Genomic DNA, 23199 nt, shown 5'->3' with positions numbered 1-23199 from the left:
AGGCTCTCCTTCTCTCCCAAGACGTCGTCGTCCCCTTTGCGTTCTTCCGGACCTCTCCGCCATTCGCCACCCTTCAAGCCAGTCATGGGCCTCCTCCGGCATTTCGAAAAACCAGGTTTTGCCGTCAGCTACTACACGGAGCTTTGCCAGGAAGCGCATGGAATATGGTAGCTCACGGGACCTCAGTGCCTTCTTGACCTTGAAGAAACTCCTGCGGCGTGCCGAAACCGCCGCCGTACAGTCCGGGAAGAAAGAGATTACAGAGTTCTGCACTCGGATGGGCGGTGCCACTCGGGCCGTTTGAAGAATGGCGTCCCTATCTTGAAAGTTAAATATACGGGCCAGTACCGGTCTTGGGGGGGCTCCGGGTTTCGGCCTGCCACCCGGCACCCTATGCGCCCGTTCCACTGAAAAGAAGGGCCGAGAGCCCTTTAGGCTGTAGACGTGATTTTATGAGGTCTTCAATGTAGAGGTCCATAGCGGGGCCCCCTTCCGACTCCGGCAGCCCCGTAATTCGAACGTTATTACGGCAGGAGCGCCCTTCCTGGTCATCCAGCTTTGCCGCCATACGCTTGTTATCCGCCTCTAATTGCTTTGCCTTCTTGATCAGGAGCGTAGAGTCTTTGGAGAGAGCCGTCGTCACCTGTTCCCCCTCTGTAACTCTGGCGGACATTTTCTGAAAGTCGGCTCATAGGAATGTGACATCCGTTGAGATGGAGCCCACCATGGTCTGCACATTGTGGAGGGCCGCTATGATATCTTCTAGCATCACTTTGGGGCCACCATACTCCTCCTTGTCTTTGTCTGCTTGCCCTTTACATTCCGGTAATAGAGGGAAGTCTTTAGTGTAGGCAAATTTATCCAGCTTACCCGGCTGGTTCGCGTGGGACCCCTTGCCACTCATTGTCCGTGTCACAGTAGCACCTTTCCTCCTACTCAGAATATGCGACTATTGTGATGGGGGCCTCAAATCTTTATTACCTGGGAGATCCCACACCTGAGACAGCTTGTTATTATTGTGTATATCCCTGTCCTTTGTCTCTCCAGCACTGCCTTGGGGGGAAATCGCAAGCTATCTCTATTAGTGCTGTGGCGCTGTTATTTCTCTCCCAGTTGGATCTGTGCCTTTTGTATGCCTGACAGGGCTTCAGCTTGCAGTCATCCTGCAACTACGTGTCCTCCAGACAATGTGCACTCAAGTTGGGGGTTAGCGTTACATGTCCTCAAATCCACCGCCGACTGCAGTGCCTCTCACCTCTCTGCCCCTTACTGCACCTGGACAGAGCCTGCCAGCATCCCGACAGGAATCTTCAATAAAAAGGCCTTCAGCCAAGCCAGGCCAAGTAGAGTGGCGTTCTTCGGCAGCTCTCCAGGTGCCCCACGTGTGTACCAGCACTTTCAACGCTACTGTTGTTCAGGCTCCCGCCGCCGTGTCCGCTCGGATTTACAGTGGCGGCGCCTCTGTTTCAATTCCGCCAGGTCTCCACTCCTGATACTGGCCTCAAGCCCTGACGACTCAGGGGGGAATTTTGACACCTGTCCGCCACAGGTTCGGAGGCAGCAGGCAACGCCTCTACTACCCCGGCCTCCCGACAATATGCCCACAGGTACGTGCCATCACCACTACGCCCCACGCAGCCGTTCGCGAGTCAATTGTGCGGGCTAGTCTCCAAAATTTAGTCCCCGGCTTCCGCCCGGTATGTAGGCCCCAATCCGCCGCTCCCTGTAACTCGCGCTGCCGACCTCGGACTGCCACCGGCACTGGATCGCTTTGTTCTGCTCCACCTCAGCCACCTTAATTTAGACCCTGGGTACAATTTAGATGACGGATAAATAGTCGGATTGCAGGGGAGATGGTCTTACCCTCGGAGCCCCTTTAGGCTGTGGCCATCTTGCTCGGCTGCTCACCACGCCCCCTTGTTTGCACTTTATAAATCTCTTTCATTCCAGTTCATCCAAAGCAGTGATGCACACACAGTACTCTGGACACCGTTCAGAATGACACTCGCACAAATAGGTTTAGGCGTAAAAAGGCCTACAGCCGGTGCGTATATTTAGGACAACAGGGGAGCTAAAAATCAGAGGAAGCAAACTCTACCTAGGGGTGAAAAAGCATTGGCTCAAGCAAGAAGTGTGAGCGTCTAGTCCCGGGCCTGGATCTCAAGGTCACTGCCCTCAGGAATAGAGGGGCGCCTCTGCGGGGAGTCCCTAATAATCCTAAACTCACATGGGGTGCTTGTGCTTCTGTGCACAATTCTGACGTGCCCAGCCCTGATTTGGAGAAAACCTCCCGATGGATGTGCACCTTCCCCTTACTGCATTCGCACTAGGCGCTACAAATTCACAGGTGATAATGAACACGAGTGCTCTGGCGTCTGCTGGGCTCTAGTTTTGCAGAAAGTGCAGGTCCTTGGGAAACAGCTAGCCTGGAGAGGGCCAGGTCCTTGGAAAACAACCAGCCTGGAGAGGGGCAGGTGCCTGGCTTTCCTGTCTCCTCAGTTACGGCTTGCACCCTTCCTCTGGTTTTCATGGCCCTTGGTGGCGATTTTTATTTCAGTTTCATTCTTTAGCTCCTCTGGAGGTTGAGGATGCTTGAATATAAAGAGGAACCCAGAAGCTGACCTGGTGCTAACATGACACTGTTATGGCTGCCCTGGAGACACCCTGGGGGTGGGGCCACCTGGATGAGACACAGGGCCCTCTCTGGTGGCTTTGCTCCAGTAGCTCTGGGGCTCAAGGAAAGAGTAAGAGGTCAAGGTGCCACCCTGCCTTAAGGAATGAGTGGTCCCATTCCCAGATCTCCCTGCCTTAAGGAATGAGTGGTCCCATTCCCAGATCTCCCTGCCTTAAGGAATGAGTGGTCCCATTCCCAGATCTGCCTCGATTCAACTTACATATTCCTACCTCCTCTTTTTCATGGATCTCCAGGACCAGCCCATTTTTCTATTGACACAGTTTCTCTCATATTAGGAGTTCATGTTTTGTGCTGATCAATGCCTCAGTACACGGCATCTCTTTCACGGTCACGTGTCTCCAGACGCCAGGTGCATTGAGTATCTGTTCCAGCACACGGGATCCCTTTCACAGTCACGTGTCTCCAGACCCCAGGTTCATTGAGTGTTTATTCCAGTACACGGCATCTCTTTCATGGTCACGTGTCTCCAGACGCCAGGTGCATTGAGTGTTTATTCCAGTACACGGCATCTCTTTCATGGTCACGTGTCTCCAGACCCCAGGTTCATTGAGTGTTTATTCCAGTACACGGCATCTCTTTCATGGTCACGCGTCTCCAGACCCCAGGTTCATTGAGTGTCTGTTCCAGTACACGGCAACTCTCTCACAGTCACGTGGTTCCAGACCCCAGGTTCATTGAGTGTCTGTTCCATTACACGGCATCTCTTTCATGGTCACTTGTCTCCAGACCCCAGGTTCATTGAGTGTCTTTTCCGGTACACAGCATCTCTCTCACGGTCATGTGTCTCCAGCCCCCAGGTTCATTGAGTGTTTATTCCAGTACATGGCATCTCTTTCACGGTCACGTGTCTCCAGCCCCCAGGTTCATTGAGTGTCTGTTGCAGTACACGGCATCTCTTTCACGGTCACGTGTCTCCAGCTCCCAGGTTCATTGAGTGTCTGTTGCAGTACACGGCATCTCTTTCATGGTCACGTGTCTCCAGACACCTGGTTCATTAAGTGTCTGTTCCTGTACACGGCATCTCTTTCATGGTCACTTGTCTCCAGACCCCAGGTTCATTGAGTGTCTGTTCCAGTACACGGCATCTCTTTCATGGTCACGTGTCTCCAGACCCCAGGTTCATTGAGTGTCTGCTCGGGTACACGGCATCTCTTGCATGGTCACTTGTCTCCAGACCCCAGGTTCATTGAGTGTCTGCTCGGGTACACGGCATCTCTTTCATGGTCACTTGTCTCCAGACCCCAGGTTCATTGAGTGTCTGTTTCAGTACACGGCATCTCTTTCACGGTCACGTGTCTCCAGCCCCCAGGTTCATTGAGTGTCTGTTGCAGTACACGGCATCTCTTTCACGGTCACGTGTCTCCAGCCCCCAGGTTCATTGAGTGTTTATTCCAGTACATGGCATCTCTTTCATGGTCACTTGTTTCCAGACCCCAGGTTCATTGAGTGTTTATTCCAGTACACGGCATCCCTTTCACGATCAAGCGTCTCCAGACCCCAGGTTCATTGAGTGTCTGTTCGGGTACACGGCATCTCTTTCATGGTCACTTGTCTCCAGACCCCAGGTTCATTGAGTGTCTGTTGCAGTACACGGCATCTCTTTCATGGTCACGTGTCTCCAGACCCCAGGTTCATTGAGTGTCTGTTGCAGTACACGGCATCTCTTTCATGGTCACGTGTCTCCAGACCCCAGGTTCATTGAGTGTCTGCTCGGGTGCACGGCATCTCTTTCATGGTCACGTGTCTCCTGACCCCAGGTTCATTGAGTGTCTGTTCCAGTACACGGCATCTCTTTCATGGTCACGTGTCTCCAGACCCCAGGTTCATTAAGTGTCTGTTGCAGTACACAGCATCTCTTTCATGGTCACTTGTCTCCAGACCCCAGGTTCATTGAGTGTCTGTTCCGGTACACGGCATCTCTTTCATGGTCACTTGTCTCCAGATCCCAGGTTCATTGAGTGTCTGTTCCAGTACACGGCATCCCTTTCACGATCAAGCGTCTCCAGACCCCAGGTTCATTGAGTGTCTGTTCGGGTACACGGCAACTCTCTCACAGTCACGTGGTTCCAGACCCCAGATTCATTGAGTGTCTGTTCCATTACACGGCATCTCTTTCATGGTCACGTGTCTCCAGCCCCCAGGTTCATTGAGTGTCTGTTCCAGTACACAGCATCTCTTTCATGGTCACGTGTCTCCAGACACCTGGTTCATTAAGTGTCTGTTCCAGTACACGGCATCTCTTTCATGGTCACTTGTCTCCAGACCCCAGGTTCATTGAGTGTTTATTCCAGTACACGGCATCTCTTTCACGATCAAGCGTCTCCAGACCCCAGGTTCATTGAGTGTCTGTTCGGGTACACGGCATCTCTTTCATGGTCACTTGTCTCCAGACCCCAGGTTCATTGAGTGTCTGTTCGGGTACACGGCATCTCTTTCATGGTCACTTGTCTCCAGACCCCAGGTTCATTGAGTGTCTGTTCGGGTACGCAGCATCTCTCTCATGGTCACATGTCTCCTGACCCCAGGTTCATTGAGTGTCTGTTCCAGTACACAGCAACTCTCTCACAGTCACGTGGTTCCAGACCCCAGGTTCATTGAGTGTCTGTTGCAGTACACGGCATCTCTTTCATGGTCACGTGTCTCCTGACCCCAGGTTCATTGAGTGTCTGTTCCGGTACACGGCATCTCTTTCATGGTCACTTGTCTCTAGACCCCAGGTTCATTGAGTGTCTGTTCCAGTACACGGCATCTCTTTCATGGTCACTTGTCTCCAGACCCCAGGTTCATTGAGTGTCTGTTGCAGTACACGGCATCTCTCTCCCGATCATGTGTCTCCAGCCCCCAGGTTCATTGAGTGTCTGTTCCAGTACACGGCATCTCTTTCACGGTCACGTGTCTCCAGCCCCCAGGTTCATTGAGTGTCTGTTGCAGTACACGGCATCTCTTTCATGGTCACGTGTCTCCAGCCCCCAGGTTCATTGAGTGTCTGTTGCAGTACACGGCATCTCTCTCACGGTCACGTGTCTCCAGACCCCAGGTTCATTGAGTGTTTATTCCAGTACATGGCATCTCTTTCATGGTCACTTGTCTCCAGACCCTAGGTTCATTGAGTGTCTGTTGCAGTACATGGCATCACTTTCACGATCAAGCGTCTCCAGACCCCAGGTTCATTGAGTGTCTGTTCGGGTACGCATCATCTCTTTCATGGTCACTTGTCTCCAGACCCCAGGTTCATTGAGTGTCTGTTCCAGTACACGGCATCCCTTTCACGATCAAGCGTCTCCAGACCCCAGGTTCATTGAGTGTCTGTTCGGGTACACGGCAACTCTCTCACAGTCACGTGGTTCCAGACCCCAGGTTCATTGAGTGTCTGTTCCATTACACGGCATCTCTTTCATGGTCACGTGTCTCCAGCCCCCAGGTTCATTGAGTGTCTGTTCCAGTACACAGCATCTCTTTCATTGTCACGTGTCTCCAGACACCTGGTTCATTAAGTGTCTGTTCCAGTACACGGCATCTCTATCATGGTCACTTGTCTCCAGACCCCAGGTTCATTGAGTGTTTATTCCAGTACACGGCATCTCTTTCACGATCAAGCGTCTCCAGACCCCAGGTTCATTGAGTGTCTGTTCGGGTACATGGCATCTCTCTCATGGTCACGTGTCTCCAGACCCCAGGTTCATTGAGTGTCTGTTCCATTACACGGCATCTCTTTCATGGTCACTTGTCTCCAGACCCAGGTTCATTGAGTGTCTGTTCGGGTACGCAGCATCTCTCTCATGGTCACGTGTCTCCTGACCCCAGGTTCATTGAGTGTCTGTTCCAGTACACGGCAACTCTCTCACAGTCACGTGGTTCCAGACCCCAGGTTCATTGAGTGTCTGTTGCAGTACACGGCATCTCTTTCATGGTCACGTGTCTCCTGACCCCAGGTTCATTGAGTGTCTGTTCCGGTACACGGCATCTCTTTCATGGTCACTTGTCTCCAGACCCCAGGTTCATTGAGTGTCTGTTGCAGTACACGGCATCTCTCTCACGGTCATGTGTCTCCAGCCCCCAGGTTCATTGAGTGTCTGTTCCAGTACACGGCATCTCTTTCACGGTCACGTGTCTCCAGCCCCCAGGTTTATTGAGTGTCTGTTGCAGTACACGGCATCTCTTTCACGGTCACGTGTCTCCAGACCCCAGGCTCATTGAGTGTTTATTCCAGTACACGGCATCTCTTTCACGATCAAGCGTCTCCAGACCCCAGGTTCATTGAGTGTCTGCTCGGGTACACGGCATCTCTTTCATGGTCACGTGTCTCCTGACCCCAGGTTCATTGAGTGTCTGTTCCGGTACACGGCATCTCTTTCATGGTCACTTGTATCCAGACCCCAGGTTCATTGAGTGTCTGTTGCAGTACACGGCATCTCTCTCACGGTCATGTGTCTCCAGCCCCCAGATTCATTGAGTGTCTGTTCCAGTACACGGCATCTCTTTCACGGTCACATGTCTCCAGCCCCCAGGTTCATTGAGTGTCTGTTGCAGTACACGGCATCTCTTTCACGGTCACGTGTCTCCAGCCCCCAGGTTCATTGAGTGTTTATTCCAGTACACGGCATCTCTCTCATGGTCACGTGTCTCCTGACCCCAGGTTCATTGAGTGTCTGTTCCAGTACACGGCATCTCTTTCACGGTCACGTGTCTCCAGCCCCCAGGTTCATTGAGTGTCTGTTCCAGTACACGGCATCTCTTTCACGGTCACGTGTCTCCAGCCCCCAGGTTCATTGAGTGTCTGTTGCAGTACACGGCATCTCTTTCATGGTCACTTGTCTCCAGACCCCAGGTTCATTGAGTGTTTATTCCAGTACACGGCATCTCTTTCACGATCAAGCTTCTCCAGACCCCAGGTTCATTGAGTGTCTGTTCGGGTACGCAGCATCTCTCTCATGGTCACGTGTCTCCTGACCCCAGGTTCATTGAGTGTCTGTTCCAGTACACGGCAACTCTCTCACAGTCACGTGGTTCCAGACCCCAGGTTCATTGAGTGTCTGTTGCAGTACACGGCATCTCTTTCATGGTCACTTGTCTCCAGACCCCAGGTTCATTGAGTGTCTGTTGCAGTACACGGCATCTCTCTCACGGTCATGTGTCTCCAGCCCCCAGGTTCATTGAGTGTCTGTTGCAGTACACGGCATCTCTCTCACGGTCATGTGTCTCCAGCCCCCAGGTTCATTGAGTGTCTGTTCCAGTACACGGCATCTCTTTCACGGTCACGTGTCTCCAGCCCCCAGGTTCATTGAGTGTCTGTTGCAGTACACGGCATCTCTTTCATGGTCACTTGTCTCCAGACCCTAGGTTCATTGAGTGTCTGTTGCAGTACACGGCATCTCTTTCATGGTCACGTGTCTCCAGACCCCAGGTTCATTAAGTGTCTGTTGCAGTACACAGCATCTCTTTCATGGTCACTTGTCTCCAGACCCCAGGTTCATTGAGTGTCTGTTGCAGTACACAGCATCTCTTTCATGGTTACTTGTCTCCAGACCCCAGGTTCATTGAGTGTCTGTTGCAGTACACGGCATCTCTTTCACGATCAAGCGTCTCCAGACCCCAGGTTCATTGAGTGTCTGTTCCATTACACGGCATCTCTTTCATGGTCACTTGTCTCCAGCCCCCAGGTTCATTGAGTGTTTATTCCATTACACGGCATCTCTTTCATGGTCACGTGTCTCCAGACCCCAGGTTCATTGAGTGTCTGTTCCAGTACACGGCAACTCTCTCACAGTCACGTGGTTCCAGACCCCAGGTTCATTGAGTGTCTGTTCCAGTACACAGCAACTCTCTCACAGTCACGTGGTTCCAGACCCCAGGTTCATTGAGTGTCTGTTGCAGTACACGGCATCTCTTTCATGGTCACGTGTCTCCTGACCCCAGGTTCATTGAGTGTCTGTTCCGGTACACGGCATCTCTTTCATGGTCACTTGTCTCCAGACCCCAGGTTCATTGAGTGTCTGTTCCAGTACACGGCATCTCTTTCATGGTCACTTGTCTCCAGACCCCAGGTTCATTGAGTGTCTGTTGCAGTACACGGCATCTCTCTCCCGATCATGTGTCTCCAGCCCCCAGGTTCATTGAGTGTCTGTTCCAGTACACGGCATCTCTTTCACGGTCACGTGTCTCCAGCCCCCAGGTTCATTGAGTGTCTGTTGCAGTACACGGCATCTCTTTCATGGTCACGTGTCTCCAGCCCCCAGGTTCATTGAGTGTCTGTTGCAGTACACGGCATCTCTCTCACGGTCACGTGTCTCCAGACCCCAGGTTCATTGAGTGTTTATTCCAGTACATGGCATCTCTTTCATGGTCACTTGTCTCCAGACCCTAGGTTCATTGAGTGTCTGTTGCAGTACATGGCATCACTTTCACGATCAAGCGTCTCCAGACCCCAGGTTCATTGAGTGTCTGTTCGGGTACGCATCATCTCTTTCATGGTCACTTGTCTCCAGACCCCAGGTTCATTGAGTGTCTGTTCCAGTACACGGCATCCCTTTCACGATCAAGCGTCTCCAGACCCCAGGTTCATTGAGTGTCTGTTCGGGTACACGGCAACTCTCTCACAGTCACGTGGTTCCAGACCCCAGGTTCATTGAGTGTCTGTTCCATTACACGGCATCTCTTTCATGGTCACGTGTCTCCAGCCCCCAGGTTCATTGAGTGTCTGTTCCAGTACACAGCATCTCTTTCATTGTCACGTGTCTCCAGACACCTGGTTCATTAAGTGTCTGTTCCAGTACACGGCATCTCTATCATGGTCACTTGTCTCCAGACCCCAGGTTCATTGAGTGTTTATTCCAGTACACGGCATCTCTTTCACGATCAAGCGTCTCCAGACCCCAGGTTCATTGAGTGTCTGTTCGGGTACATGGCATCTCTCTCATGGTCACGTGTCTCCAGACCCCAGGTTCATTGAGTGTCTGTTCCATTACACGGCATCTCTTTCATGGTCACTTGTCTCCAGACCCAGGTTCATTGAGTGTCTGTTCGGGTACGCAGCATCTCTCTCATGGTCACGTGTCTCCTGACCCCAGGTTCATTGAGTGTCTGTTCCAGTACACGGCAACTCTCTCACAGTCACGTGGTTCCAGACCCCAGGTTCATTGAGTGTCTGTTGCAGTACACGGCATCTCTTTCATGGTCACGTGTCTCCTGACCCCAGGTTCATTGAGTGTCTGTTCCGGTACACGGCATCTCTTTCATGGTCACTTGTCTCCAGACCCCAGGTTCATTGAGTGTCTGTTGCAGTACACGGCATCTCTCTCACGGTCATGTGTCTCCAGCCCCCAGGTTCATTGAGTGTCTGTTCCAGTACACGGCATCTCTTTCACGGTCACGTGTCTCCAGCCCCCAGGTTTATTGAGTGTCTGTTGCAGTACACGGCATCTCTTTCACGGTCACGTGTCTCCAGACCCCAGGCTCATTGAGTGTTTATTCCAGTACACGGCATCTCTTTCACGATCAAGCGTCTCCAGACCCCAGGTTCATTGAGTGTCTGCTCGGGTACACGGCATCTCTTTCATGGTCACGTGTCTCCTGACCCCAGGTTCATTGAGTGTCTGTTCCGGTACACGGCATCTCTTTCATGGTCACTTGTATCCAGACCCCAGGTTCATTGAGTGTCTGTTGCAGTACACGGCATCTCTCTCACGGTCATGTGTCTCCAGCCCCCAGGTTCATTGAGTGTCTGTTCCAGTACACGGCATCTCTTTCACGGTCACATGTCTCCAGCCCCCAGGTTCATTGAGTGTCTGTTGCAGTACACGGCATCTCTTTCACGGTCACGTGTCTCCAGCCCCCAGGTTCATTGAGTGTTTATTCCAGTACACGGCATCTCTCTCATGGTCACGTGTCTCCTGACCCCAGGTTCATTGAGTGTCTGTTCCAGTACACGGCATCTCTTTCACGGTCACGTGTCTCCAGCCCCCAGGTTCATTGAGTGTCTGTTCCAGTACACGGCATCTCTTTCACGGTCACGTGTCTACAGCCCCCAGGTTCATTGAGTGTCTGTTGCAGTACACGGCATCTCTTTCATGGTCACTTGTCTCCAGACCCCAGGTTCATTGAGTGTTTATTCCAGTACACGGCATCTCTTTCACGATCAAGCTTCTCCAGACCCCAGGTTCATTGAGTGTCTGTTCGGGTACGCAGCATCTCTCTCATGGTCACGTGTCTCCTGACCCCAGGTTCATTGAGTGTCTGTTCCAGTACACGGCAACTCTCTCACAGTCACGTGGTTCCAGACCCCAGGTTCATTGAGTGTCTGTTGCAGTACACGGCATCTCTTTCATGGTCACTTGTCTCCAGACCCCAGGTTCATTGAGTGTCTGTTGCAGTACACGGCATCTCTCTCACGGTCATGTGTCTCCAGCCCCCAGGTTCATTGAGTGTCTGTTGCAGTACACGGCATCTCTCTCACGGTCATGTGTCTCCAGCCCCCAGGTTCATTGAGTGTCTGTTCCAGTACACGGCATCTCTTTCACGGTCACGTGTCTCCAGCCCCCAGGTTCATTGAGTGTCTGTTGCAGTACACGGCATCTCTTTCATGGTCACTTGTCTCCAGACCCTAGGTTCATTGAGTGTCTGTTGCAGTACACGGCATCTCTTTCATGGTCACGTGTCTCCAGACCCCAGGTTCATTAAGTGTCTGTTGCAGTACACAGCATCTCTTTCATGGTCACTTGTCTCCAGACCCCAGGTTCATTGAGTGTCTGTTGCAGTACACAGCATCTCTTTCATGGTTACTTGTCTCCAGACCCCAGGTTCATTGAGTGTCTGTTGCAGTACACGGCATCTCTTTCACGATCAAGCGTCTCCAGACCCCAGGTTCATTGAGTGTCTGTTCCATTACACGGCATCTCTTTCATGGTCACTTGTCTCCAGCCCCCAGGTTCATTGAGTGTTTATTCCATTACACGGCATCTCTTTCATGGTCACGTGTCTCCAGACCCCAGGTTCATTGAGTGTCTGTTCCAGTACACGGCAACTCTCTCACGGTCACGTGGTTCCAGACCCCAGGGTCATGGAGTGTCTGTTCCGGTACACGGCATCTCTTTCATGGTCACTTGTCTCCAGACCCTAGGTTCATTGAGTGTCTGTTCGGGTACACGGCATCTCTTTCATGGTCACGTGTCTCCAGACCCCAGGTTCATTGAGTGTCTGCTCGGGTACACGGCATCTCTTTCATGGTCACTTGTCTCCAGACCCTAGGTTCATTGAGTGTCTGTTGCAGTACACGGCATCTCTTTCATGGTCACGTGTCTCCAGACCCTAGGTTCATTGAGTGTCTGTTCGGGTACACGGCATCTCTTTCATGGTCACGTGTCTCCAGCCCCCAGGTTCATTGAGTGTCTGTTCGGGTACACGGCATCTCTTTCATGGTCACTTGTCTCCAGACCCCAGGTTCATTGAGTGTCTGTTCGGGTACACGGCATCTCTTTCATGGTCACTTGTCTCCAGACCCCAGGTTCATTGAGTGTCTGTTCCAGTACACGGCATCTCTCTCACGGTCATGTGTCTCTAGCACCACGCCTGTAGATCCAACCAATCATGTAGTTCTTGACTGCCTGTATGTCCATGCCACCTGTGGCTCTTTTGTGCTAATACTCCTTGGTTACTGTAGCTTCAGGCTTCCTGGAGGCTTGCTGGAGTTTCCAGACACATGTATTCCTATTTTTATGAGCAGGGCCGGACTGGCCATAGTGGACATCGGGCGTTTTCCCAGGAGGCTGGAGGGTGGACCCGATATTGCACTGGTGGTGGTCGGTTTTGTTACTAGGGGACTGTTTTTTAGCAATACTACAATAGCGGCCCCCAGTAACAAAAGCAACAATGCTTCACACTTGCCCCCTCCTCCCCCCAAGTGGAGGGGGGGGCTTGTCCGGAAAAATTGTTAGGCTGCTTCGGGTCCCTGTTCATGAGAGTGTTGTCTACTTTGCTTCAATTCTCATTGCATCCACACTAATGTTGTCCTTCTTGCATTTCACAGTCTTGTGGTGTTGACTTTGAGGTGAAGGCCTTCTGTGCAGATAACGTGGAGGAGAAGATTCACAAGAGGTAATATGAAGCTAAGTTGTCTTAGTCCAAGTACAGGCCTAGCTACCCATAGGGGCTTCACTTAGCGTCGGCCACTGTCGGTTCCTCACTGAAACATACACTCATGAGCAGAGTGCTCATCAGTGTTGTGAGTGATAAACTCCAAACTCAAACCTGGATTTCCCTACACTCCTCTATCATTACCTGCATGATCTGTAGTGGAAATTTTTAGACAAAGCAAGAAGTGCCTTTGTCGAAGCTTGGATAGAAACCAGGATACTTGTTTTCGGTCAGGGAAGACATAGCTTGGCAGTTCGGGCTGGACTGTTCCCACGAGGCACAGGGTCAGACTGATTTGCATATGGCCATTTCTGAACTGGGGTGGCGGAGTGAGCTAAAGAATTATGAGGGATTAAACCAGATCAGTTGACTGGGGTTGAGTGCTTGCAATGTTCATCTGTGGATAGAGACCACAGCATGAAGGTCTGCGAGTGCACGCCTGAAAGATCAGGAATGGTGTGGAGGCAGGTAAAGTGTGAGATAAGGCTCTGGTGCACATGTCATTTGAGGCTTGAGGTACTGTAGGATGTATGTGGCGAAAACATCAAGGGCTCAGTAACTCATCAACCTTATTCTTCAGAAGCTTAGAATGAGCAATATGTTTGTTTCTTGCAGGAACTCAGTACGACTAGTGATCCGAAAAGTCCAGTTTGCACCAGTCAACCTGGGCGTTGCCCCCAAATCAGACACCACTCGCCAGTTCATGATGTCCGACAAGCCACTGCACCTGGAAGCTTCGCTGGATAAAGAGGTAGGTGTCTGCCACAACCTCGGCTGGCTTGTCCAGGACCCCTGATCCGTACCAAGGCAGGATCAGTATGTGAACCTCTCTATACTCTGCTTCTCCATCCATTTTAATCTCTATATCTTTTTCCTTCCTTGCTTATAAATCTGGTATTCTGTTTGTGTGGTTCATAGATTTACTACCACGGGGAGCCCATCAATGTCAACGTCAAGATCAATAACACCACTGGAAAAATTGTGAAGAAGATCAAAATTATAGGTGAGAAAGGCAACCTTGTGTCCTCTTGTGATTAGAGAAGCATTTATCGATGTACACAAGTGCCTTGTTTTCTAGCATAACAGGATTCCCTCCCAAGCCCTGAGATTCTGGCTAGAGCCCCACGGGTGTCATCTGAGGGCTTGGAGTTACCCGCTGCATCCTTTGGCCCTTTGGGTAGAACCCCTGGATTATCTATGGAACTGCAGAGTTCTCAGTGGAGTTGCCACATCTGCTGGTACACAGTTCAGAACCCCCCTGGATCCACTCACGAATTCTCTTGGGTCGCCTTATCTCTTGTGGGTTTTCCTTCAGTTCCTCAACCTCGAGGCTGGTTCTATAAAGGTGGTTTTCCCTCTAAGATCTCAAAGCTCTCCTTGGAGATGTTCTTGGAGCATCAGAGTTCGCTGATCATAATGTCAACTGCTTGCAACTGAAGAACAGACCTGTGTGTGCACTCCACCTCTTTGTGTCTGTTTTGTAGGTGCATTTATGGAGTACCGCCATATACAACACCTCAGACCTTTAGAAATTTCTCGTGCTCCAAGCGGCTGCAATATAAACCTGAGTTCTTGGAGATATATAGGTCATGTTAGGCTCGTGACAGGGGCGGCCTTAGGCATGTGCAAGCTGTGCACCTGCACAGGGCCGCCAAACCCCAGGGACCGCCACGCCAATATATATCCTTAATATAATAATCCTCTGAGGATGGATACATATTTGCGTGGCGGCCCCAGTGGCAGGGATTTTGCGGCCTCCGGCTCTGTTCCACTTTCTTCCTGAGCTCCGGGGGGGGGCTCCACCCCGCCCGGACCTCCTCTTCCGGGCCCCTACCTACGCTCCCTGCCCAGGGCCACCATGAGCCTAAAGCCGCCCCTGCTCTTGAGCCTGATTCACTGACCCTGCTCCAGAGATAAAGTAAACTTTCACACCAAGCACACACCGAGCGCTTCACTAATGTTAGCATATGTTTGTATGTTAGTGCATGTGCTAACCACAGACAGAGATGTGGCAGAGATGTTTTGCACATATGCACAGTCTATGCGAGTCATGAGGATATTGTACTTGAGTAAGTGCCAGCTGGGCTTGTAAAAGTGTTTTAGTGTCAGGGGAGTGGCCATGGAATGCAATGTACGTCTAGTCAAGTCTAGTTGACCCCAAACTGGTACCTTTCCCAGGATTCACAAACGTCTAAAAAATAAATATCAAAAATATACGAGAGCACCTAATCTACATAAGAGAGAACATCACCCTCCTCACTTTTACAGGGTGTGGGTAGGTAGGTAAATATAATATTTTTATTTTAGAAAAAATATAGTACAGGAGTTAAAAAAAAAGATGAAATATTATTTTCCTTACCCTACTCAAGAGCAATATATGCAGTGCTTATTTGCTATACACAAGGGATTATCAAAATAGGTGCAATCAGCATTGTATGTGAATGACATATGTAGTCTGTATATTATGACATAGATACATTATTCGTGAGTTACAAGGTAATGCAAATTCGACATAAAGCACACTTTATCCTTATCCCACTTGAATTTCCTAACACATGTGACATAGTCTAACTCTTTTACCTTCCACGCTTTCTTCTCGTGTTTATCATCCCCATTACTTCTCCTGTTGATGTCTGCCAAGACTTTGTGTTCAGTCACCTCTGTACTTCCTTTCTGAATGCATTCATCGCTTTCCATGTCTTCCACTCACCTCTCTTCACCGAAGACTAACAAATCCTCTTGTACTTTCCACCTCCTTAATAATTCCCTTTATTCTCGGCTCTGTGTGTTTTACATCCCTGCAGTCATCTTAGAGGCACTCAGGATACTTCTCCATCAGACCATCAAACACCAAAGTGTTCTTTCCCACAACATCTTGGCCTCCTTCTGAGACCTCCCTTATCAAACTCTTCAAAACCAAAACCATATCCTTCCCACATCTACCTGCAATCTCACCTAATATCCTTTTCTATCACCTTACCTCCCCGCAATCCCCTTAACGTACTCTCTCAATAATCTGGACATCTTATTTCCTCCCTCTCTCTCTACGTACCATGTTTCTTCCAGCCAATGACAGCAGTTGAGTCCATGCCGCATTTCTCTTCAACATTTCTACACATCTCCCTGCACAAGACTTCAATTTTCAGCTATCAACTGCAGCAACTCTCTCTTTCTTGGTTGTTTCCTACCTATGGCTTTATCCCCCTCCAAAGTTATCCAAAACTATACAACTCACTTTGTCTACAACTTTCCCTGCTTTGCTCACAATCCCTCTTTTCTGAGACCTGAATTAGCCACCTATTTCAAAGCTGCCCATGGACCTTCTCCAACCACATGGACCTTTTCATCGATTTTCACTGTCTCCTAACTTCTACTTTCTGTCCCTACTCCTCCGCCTCCTCTCCTTTCTGCTTCGTTGTCCATCTCAAATACTCTATCTTGAACATCACCACTGGGATACCCACCTGGGATACCCCTTTCACCAGAAATTGAACACCGCCTCACTTTCTGTTTGGAAAATCTCATCTCTCTTAGTTCATCTATGACCAACATCTTCTCATAAATATCCACAACGATGTAAAACCACTTTCCCTCTTGCCATTGTCTTTCCTCCTGTTATATTGTCCGTGCTCACATTGGGACACTACGACATAAAATGCAATTTAATACATAAATATATCACAGAGTGTGGCTCCCCATTCTCCAGAAATGCCTTTTTTTCAATATTTTTTTTATTATAAACAAATTTGCATTCGTAACAGATATAAATTGCAGACAGTGTAATCATATAGAGAAATGCTTTTTAACGCTATTAGTCATAAAGCATTCTATGGGGGAGCATCCATAACAACGCGGTAAAACACCGCGCTGCCATTACAATGCGTCTTTTACAACACAAGCTGTTACCACGACTTGCGCTGGAGGGCACTGTAGACTAAGGAATAGTAGATTTACTATTCCAACACCTTCCCTACTGTATGTAGGCTGGAGTTGGAATAGTAAATCTTTCTATTCCTAAGTCCAGTGCAAGTCGTGGTAACGACTTGCGTTGTAAAAGATGCGTTGTGATGTACCGCGATCTAAAAGATCGCGTTGTAACATCATACAACTCATTCTCTGACTCCACTGCAGCTTACAAGCAGAAACCTTTTACTAGCTGCAAAGTCCTTGCAGTTGCTCGGGTAGACATAGGTCTCTTGTTCATGCCCATGCTGTGGTCACCACCAAAGCTTGGACCGCCCTTCCTCTAGAGTTCTGTTGTTTAGGAAACCCCTCTCCTTTCTGGAAATCACAAAAAAACACCTGTTTTCTGTCTCCTAATAGTTATGTGCATCATTTTGTCAGCTTCTAGTGCAGGGTTAATTCTATTCCTGAACAGCTTTGCATGCTAAAAAATCTCCCAGTCATTCATTCACTCTCAAACATGACACTAATAAGAGATGTGATCTATGGCTTAAGGCCAGATGTAATAATAATACAGCCATTTGTAGAGCGCGAACAGCTACCTCCAAAAGAGGTGTCCCCGCGCTATAGCAAGAGTCGCGCAACAACGAGGATCCCAGGATATTAATCTAGGTTAATAAGCCATGTTTTTGCTGCTTTCCTAAATTGTGTTTCAGAGGTAATCTGGCGCGAGGCATTAGGCAGGGAGTTCCATAGCATGGACGCACCGAGTATGAAAGATCAGCCACCCATCCGAGCTTTCTTAACTCGTGGGGTGCAAAGCAGGCTCTGAGAATTAGACCTCAGTGACCGAGTCTGCTTGTAAGCGCCTAGCCTCTGTTTCAAATATAGGGCACGTTCCATCGATTGACCGAAAAGCTAGGGTTAAGGCCTTAAATTTGATTTATTGGCTACCAGCAACCAATGTAGTTCCTTGATACTAAGCATTTCAGTGCTCGCAAATGCTCCAGTTCAGCATTTGCGGCTCTTAAAATGCTTTTTTTCTACGTACTGATCCTATAAAAGTTTTTCTGGTTCCTGTGATGGGACTATGAATGGATACCCAATCGGAATCCAGAAGTGGCATGTTGTAGGCATCCCTTCCAAATACCTAATGGTATCTCGTGTCACAATGTTTTCAGATATTGAAATTTTACTGACACCTCTAAAATTGTGGTAATGCATTCGCAAAAGGTTTCACGATTTAAAAAAAATAATTGTTGAAGAGTAGGCAGTGGTCCACAGTACCATTGCCACCTCTTAAAAAAAACAAGAAAAAAAGAGAATTTTCTTTTTAATAGCAGTTCGTTTTCTTTATGGAAAATGTGCCACAACTAAAAAAATACTTTGTGTTATTAAAAAGCAGACACTGACATGGTGGACTGCTAAGTAGAGCAGCCGTGATCCCTGTGAAGGGACTCCAATCACAGTGAGTTGTGATTTGTGATCTACTTCATTAATATTCATGCTATATCTAAGATTCCAACTGACTACAACTCAGAATTTTAAAAACTGACCTAATAATACATAGCTCTGCTCCCAAATTTCTTTACTGGTTGCAGAAATAGTGGTCACAAGTTGTGGCCAATATTTTGCAACCAATAAATAGAACTTCTGGCCCTAAGTTGTTCACCTTTAAACTGTGAGTGTAATCCTGGCTTTGACCCTTGATTCAAATTACTAATATGTGTAAATGTGTAAGCTGTGGGGTGCTCTGTGCAGTTCATTTTCAGTTACATTTTCCCTCTGCCCCCTCCCATTCTGGTTGCTATGAACAGTTCTCAAAGACACCCCCCACATACACAAAAACATATACACAAACACACACATACAGACAGACACATACACACACACAACAACACACACACACAAACACACACACTCACAAACACACACACACACACACACACTGTACAAAATGTATCACGTTGTACCTGTGATCCTCCTACTACTATACAAATGTACTTTGCAAGCTGCTGCACTGCACTGTTGAACTAGGTGAATGCTATATCTAAGACTTGAAATAATAAGGTCGCACAGAAATGACCTCTGTATTCGGATCCAAGTGGGTCTGGGATCACTTTACACAAAATCTCTCATTGGCATCATTCCTGACAATCCTGGTAAAGAGGATATCTGGAAGTGGTTTGATGCCCACAGATGGGAAAGTGTGAAGAAGTGAGCACTTCTGCCAAACATTTGAGTTTCCAGTCTGTCAAAACTTTTATAACCATGGAATGTGTAGCATAAGTGCCTAGAATCCCTGAGGTGCAATTCAATGTGCACTTCAGTGTCCTCAAAGACTATGTAAGTCACAAAGAAACACACATTTTGTATCAAGACTCACCTCTCTCCTTTCTATCCAATCAGTCGAGCAGATCACAGATGTCGTCCTCTACTCGCTGGATAAGTACGTCAAGACGGTGTGCGCTGAGGAGATGAAGTAAGTTGGACTAACAGACTAGCACCACTAGCTACCTGATGGGGGTTTGAGGGGAGTTCATCAGAGGAGCAAGAAGAAATTCAGGGGCAAAGGCAGCAAGAAAAGATAGATGGATTATCCAGTATTGTAAAAAAAAAGTACAGAGTAAAGATTGCTGTGCTGCAGAGACGAGCAAGTCAAAGGAGACATGAACATATCTCCTGATACACTGCAAGCTTTCAGAGGTCTGTGGGGGCAGCATGGAGCCAGGCACATGCAGAGCCATGCCCTAAAACATCTGTTGAATGAGCCTTCAGAGCATTCATCTCAGACTAAAGAGACTTCCAACCAAGTCTAAAATCTTGATAAACCTCCTCTCTATGTTAACACTTTAGACTTTGAAGGGTTGACACACAGTCTCTCCTCAGGCCTGAGTTCCCCATCTTATGTGCACAGCAGCTGGATTTCATCCATGCCTCACTTCCATCTGCACTGTGGAACCCAAGCTGAAACAGTTTTAAAAAACAAGCTAGACTACCCAACATGCCAAACAAATGCCTCCATCTTGCAATCACCAGTGAAAGTAATCTCTCTAGGATATTCCCTGCTGCTGCTGTAGCTAATCAGAAGATGGCTGCCATTCAAGAAATGTTTTAATGGACTCCAAAATATCTGACATCCTAGAAGGGGTCCCATTTAGCCTCTGATGCCATAATAGTAGCTCAAGGACTAAGCACACATAGGCCAATACTTAAGCATTATGATCCTTTCTTCTAATAAATAAGCAGCTCGTCATGTTGTTTGCTGTGTCCTTCCAGGATGTTCAGGGCTCCAGGATTCAGAAGTAAAACAAGGAGTAGGAGTAAATAAGGGTAAAGTCTATGAATGTTGTTTACACTGGGTGCTGTCAGATGAGTGCTGTGCTCTCGCTCTTTCTAGTGACACTGTGGCTGCCAACTCCACCCTGTCGAAGACCTTTTCAGTCACACCGGCGCTGGCAAACAACCGGGAGAAGCGGGGACTAGCTCTGGATGGGAAACTCAAGCATGAAGATACTAACCTGGCCTCCTCCACAGTGTGAGTACACTACTCAACACAATGCTGTGTGCCTTATGTCACTAAAACCTTCACCCTACTGCTGCACATCCCACATCTCCACTTCTATAAAAGTAAGGCTTTCAGTGCCATGTTCCACACCTCCATCACTCTCAGTAAAGCCTCACTTCAAGTTATATGCATCCCACAACTTCATCAGGTACATAAATTCCACCTCTGCTGTACTGTACATTCCATACTTCTACCACTGTGCAACGAGAGCCTCAGTGAACCAGTATACCTCCCACCTTCACCACTGCATACCTGAATCCTTCACTGCAGGACTGTACATTCCATACGTCTAACGGGAAACAACCTTTACAACACACCATTACATCGCACTACACTTACAACGCAGGCATTACATCGCACCATCCTTTACAACGCATGACACTACAACGCAGGCATTACACCGAATACCATTACAACGCATACCATTGGAGTTAGAATAGTAATTCTTAAACCCTACACACACTTACCCTACTGTTGCACCCCCTGGAGTTAGAATAGTAATGTTTACCCCTTTACTATCTCAATACTTACCTTAAATGCAATGTAATGGTAGGTGTTGTAAAGGTAGTATGCGATGTAATGGAATGTGTTGTAAAGGTAGATTTTTTTAAATGCGATGTAGTGTCATATGATGTAATGGAATGCATTGTAGTGGATGTTGCAATGTAAAAACTGCTTTGTAAGTGCATGCGTTGTAAATGTATGCGTTGTAACGTCATACATTCCTAGAACACAGGTGTCAGCTATTGGCCAAGAGCCTGCATGTGGTGAGAAATCTCCTCCCTGCAGTAGGAGAGGACAACTGCTGCTACTGAGAGCAGAATAGGACCGACAATTAAAGGTTTGTGGCTGTCATTCTCCTGGACATGGTCGCCTAATGAGTGGATTCAGTGATCGAGCTGGGGTGAGGGCGAGTGTGCAGATCGTACGCTTGTGTGGGTCCTGAAACCTTTGTAGCCTCCGCCTCAAAGCTTCAGCATTGTCTCTCAAAACATGCTGTAGATGGGCAAATCCTACAAGCCCTCACACTAGATGGTAGAAGATGAGACCTTTGTAAAAAGTGTCTAGCGATTAAGAGCCCTCGTGATAGGTGGACAGGACTACACACACATGGACCACAAGCCCGCAAAGGAGGAAGTCAAAGGTAAGGTGGGTTCTGTCTGGAGTTACATAATTACTTTAACAGCCTTTATAAATAAAAAGAAAAAAGGTAAGCACACATAGATTGATGTAATCAATATCAATTGTATTCATAAACGTATTCATTTTTTTGGTATACAATTAGGGTTAAATCTTGGTCAGGCTGTCACAAAAAACAATTTTGTTTTTAGAAAATGGCGGCGCAAACAATAAACTAATCAGTGATAAGGTGATCTAGAAGTGCCAAAGTGCTTTCAGTGAATAACATATATACAGTGCTGTACAAAATGTATATAAAATGTTAATTCAATATACATCAATCCCTATCTCATTGAATCGTCAATCCATACATTGTTCTACTATTTTATGAAGTGTTGAGAATGGGGAAAGATTGTGTAGGCACGTCAACGTTTCGACCCACGAAAGTACGTGATTCAATTGAAGTCACGTCGGGTCTTCTTCAGGACGAGGTAGGACACCAGGGGTTGGATTCTAGTCAAGAATGAAAAACTGCCTCATTGTTGAACCATCAGGGGTAGGTTGAGTCAGTTTCTGAATGCAGGAATGTAGAGGAGTCACATCCACAGCCCTGCGAATCAAGGGGCTTTAGGGCTCTGGCCAGCCAGTGAATTCCTTCTTTGATGGTTACTACTACTGGCTGTCCTACCTCAATGAAATAGGGATTGATGTCTACTGAATGAACATTTTATATACATTTTGTACAGCTCTGTATATATGTTATTCACCCAAAGCACTTTGTCACTTCTAGATCACCTTATCACTGATTAGTTTATTGCTTGTGCCACCTTTTTTTAAAACAAAATTGTTTTTTATGACAGCCTGACTAATATATAACCCTAATCATATAACAGAAAAATGAATTAATTTATTAATACAATTGATGACATCAATCTAGGTGTGTTTACCTTTTTTCTTTTTATTTATAAATGCTGTTGAAGTAATTATCTAAGTCCCGACAGAACCTACCTTACCTTTGATTTCAGACACCCAGGTTCTGAGGGTCACTGGGTAACCACGTGATACTTAATGTCCACAAAGGAGGAAGGACACACTCCCAAAAGACATCCTCTAGTGAGTATTGCAGTGATGACACCCACAGAAAAATGTCCATGGCTTGGAGTGAGTCCTGATGACACTGAGACCTTCTTCTAGACAGCTCAGGGGTCTGTAGCTATTCCTGGATGCTTGTTACTGTTTTTACATCAGATGATTGGCTCTGGGTGCCTACTTGCCTGTCTTATGTGCTCAATTTGGTTTCATCTTTCCTGCAGCATACGGCCTGGCATGGACAAGGATGTGCTGGGCATCCTGGTGTCCTACAGAGTGAAGGTGCACCTGATGGTGTCCAGAGGAGGGTAAGTGTCCTAGTGTCTGCCGCTGCTGTCGCCGGGCTCCAAGTGCTAGTCATACTGCCAGCATTGTATACCTTATTTCATTTGTTATTCATTAACAGAGCAGTGTGCCTTCAAATGAGCCTCACTCATTGACACCTCAGGAGCCTCCTACTCTTAAGCAGTCTCACCCATTGTGAAGTGAACTCCTTAGTGTCACTCATTGTCACAAAACCTCCTTAGTTTCACTGCCGGTGAGAGCCCATCATTTGTGTCACTCATTGTGAGAGCTCCTCTATAGGCCCACATGGGCTTAAAACTGTTCCAGGATGATACTTCTTAGTCAAATGGTAATCCACAGTGTAACGTTACCCAACAGGTCTATTTACTTTGCAATTGCTGTTGTTCTTAAA

The 23199-nt window shown here is 48.0% G+C and overlaps 1 protein-coding gene across 1 annotated transcript in view; it reads left to right on the top strand.

Annotated features, from left to right (window-relative positions):
- Positions 1 to 23199, top strand: part of LOC147718370 (arrestin-C-like) — a 134249-nt gene that overhangs the window by 74634 nt on the left and 36416 nt on the right. Inside the window, exons 8-13 of the mRNA XM_086967190.1 lie at positions 12717 to 12784; positions 13439 to 13574; positions 13742 to 13826; positions 19136 to 19208; positions 20127 to 20264; positions 22727 to 22810. Of these exons, the coding sequence (XP_086823316.1) occupies positions 12717 to 12784; positions 13439 to 13574; positions 13742 to 13826; positions 19136 to 19208; positions 20127 to 20264; positions 22727 to 22810 (584 nt within the window). The remainder of the gene's footprint in view (positions 1 to 12716; positions 12785 to 13438; positions 13575 to 13741; positions 13827 to 19135; positions 19209 to 20126; positions 20265 to 22726; positions 22811 to 23199) is intronic.

This window comes from Lissotriton vulgaris, chromosome 4_1 (assembly GCF_964263255.1).
Source record: "Lissotriton vulgaris chromosome 4_1, aLisVul1.2, whole genome shotgun sequence".
NCBI classification, from domain to species: domain Eukaryota; kingdom Metazoa; phylum Chordata; class Amphibia; order Caudata; family Salamandridae; genus Lissotriton; species Lissotriton vulgaris.
The sequence above is the reverse complement of the archived record's forward strand: the minus strand, read 5'-3'. Positions and strand labels throughout refer to the sequence as shown.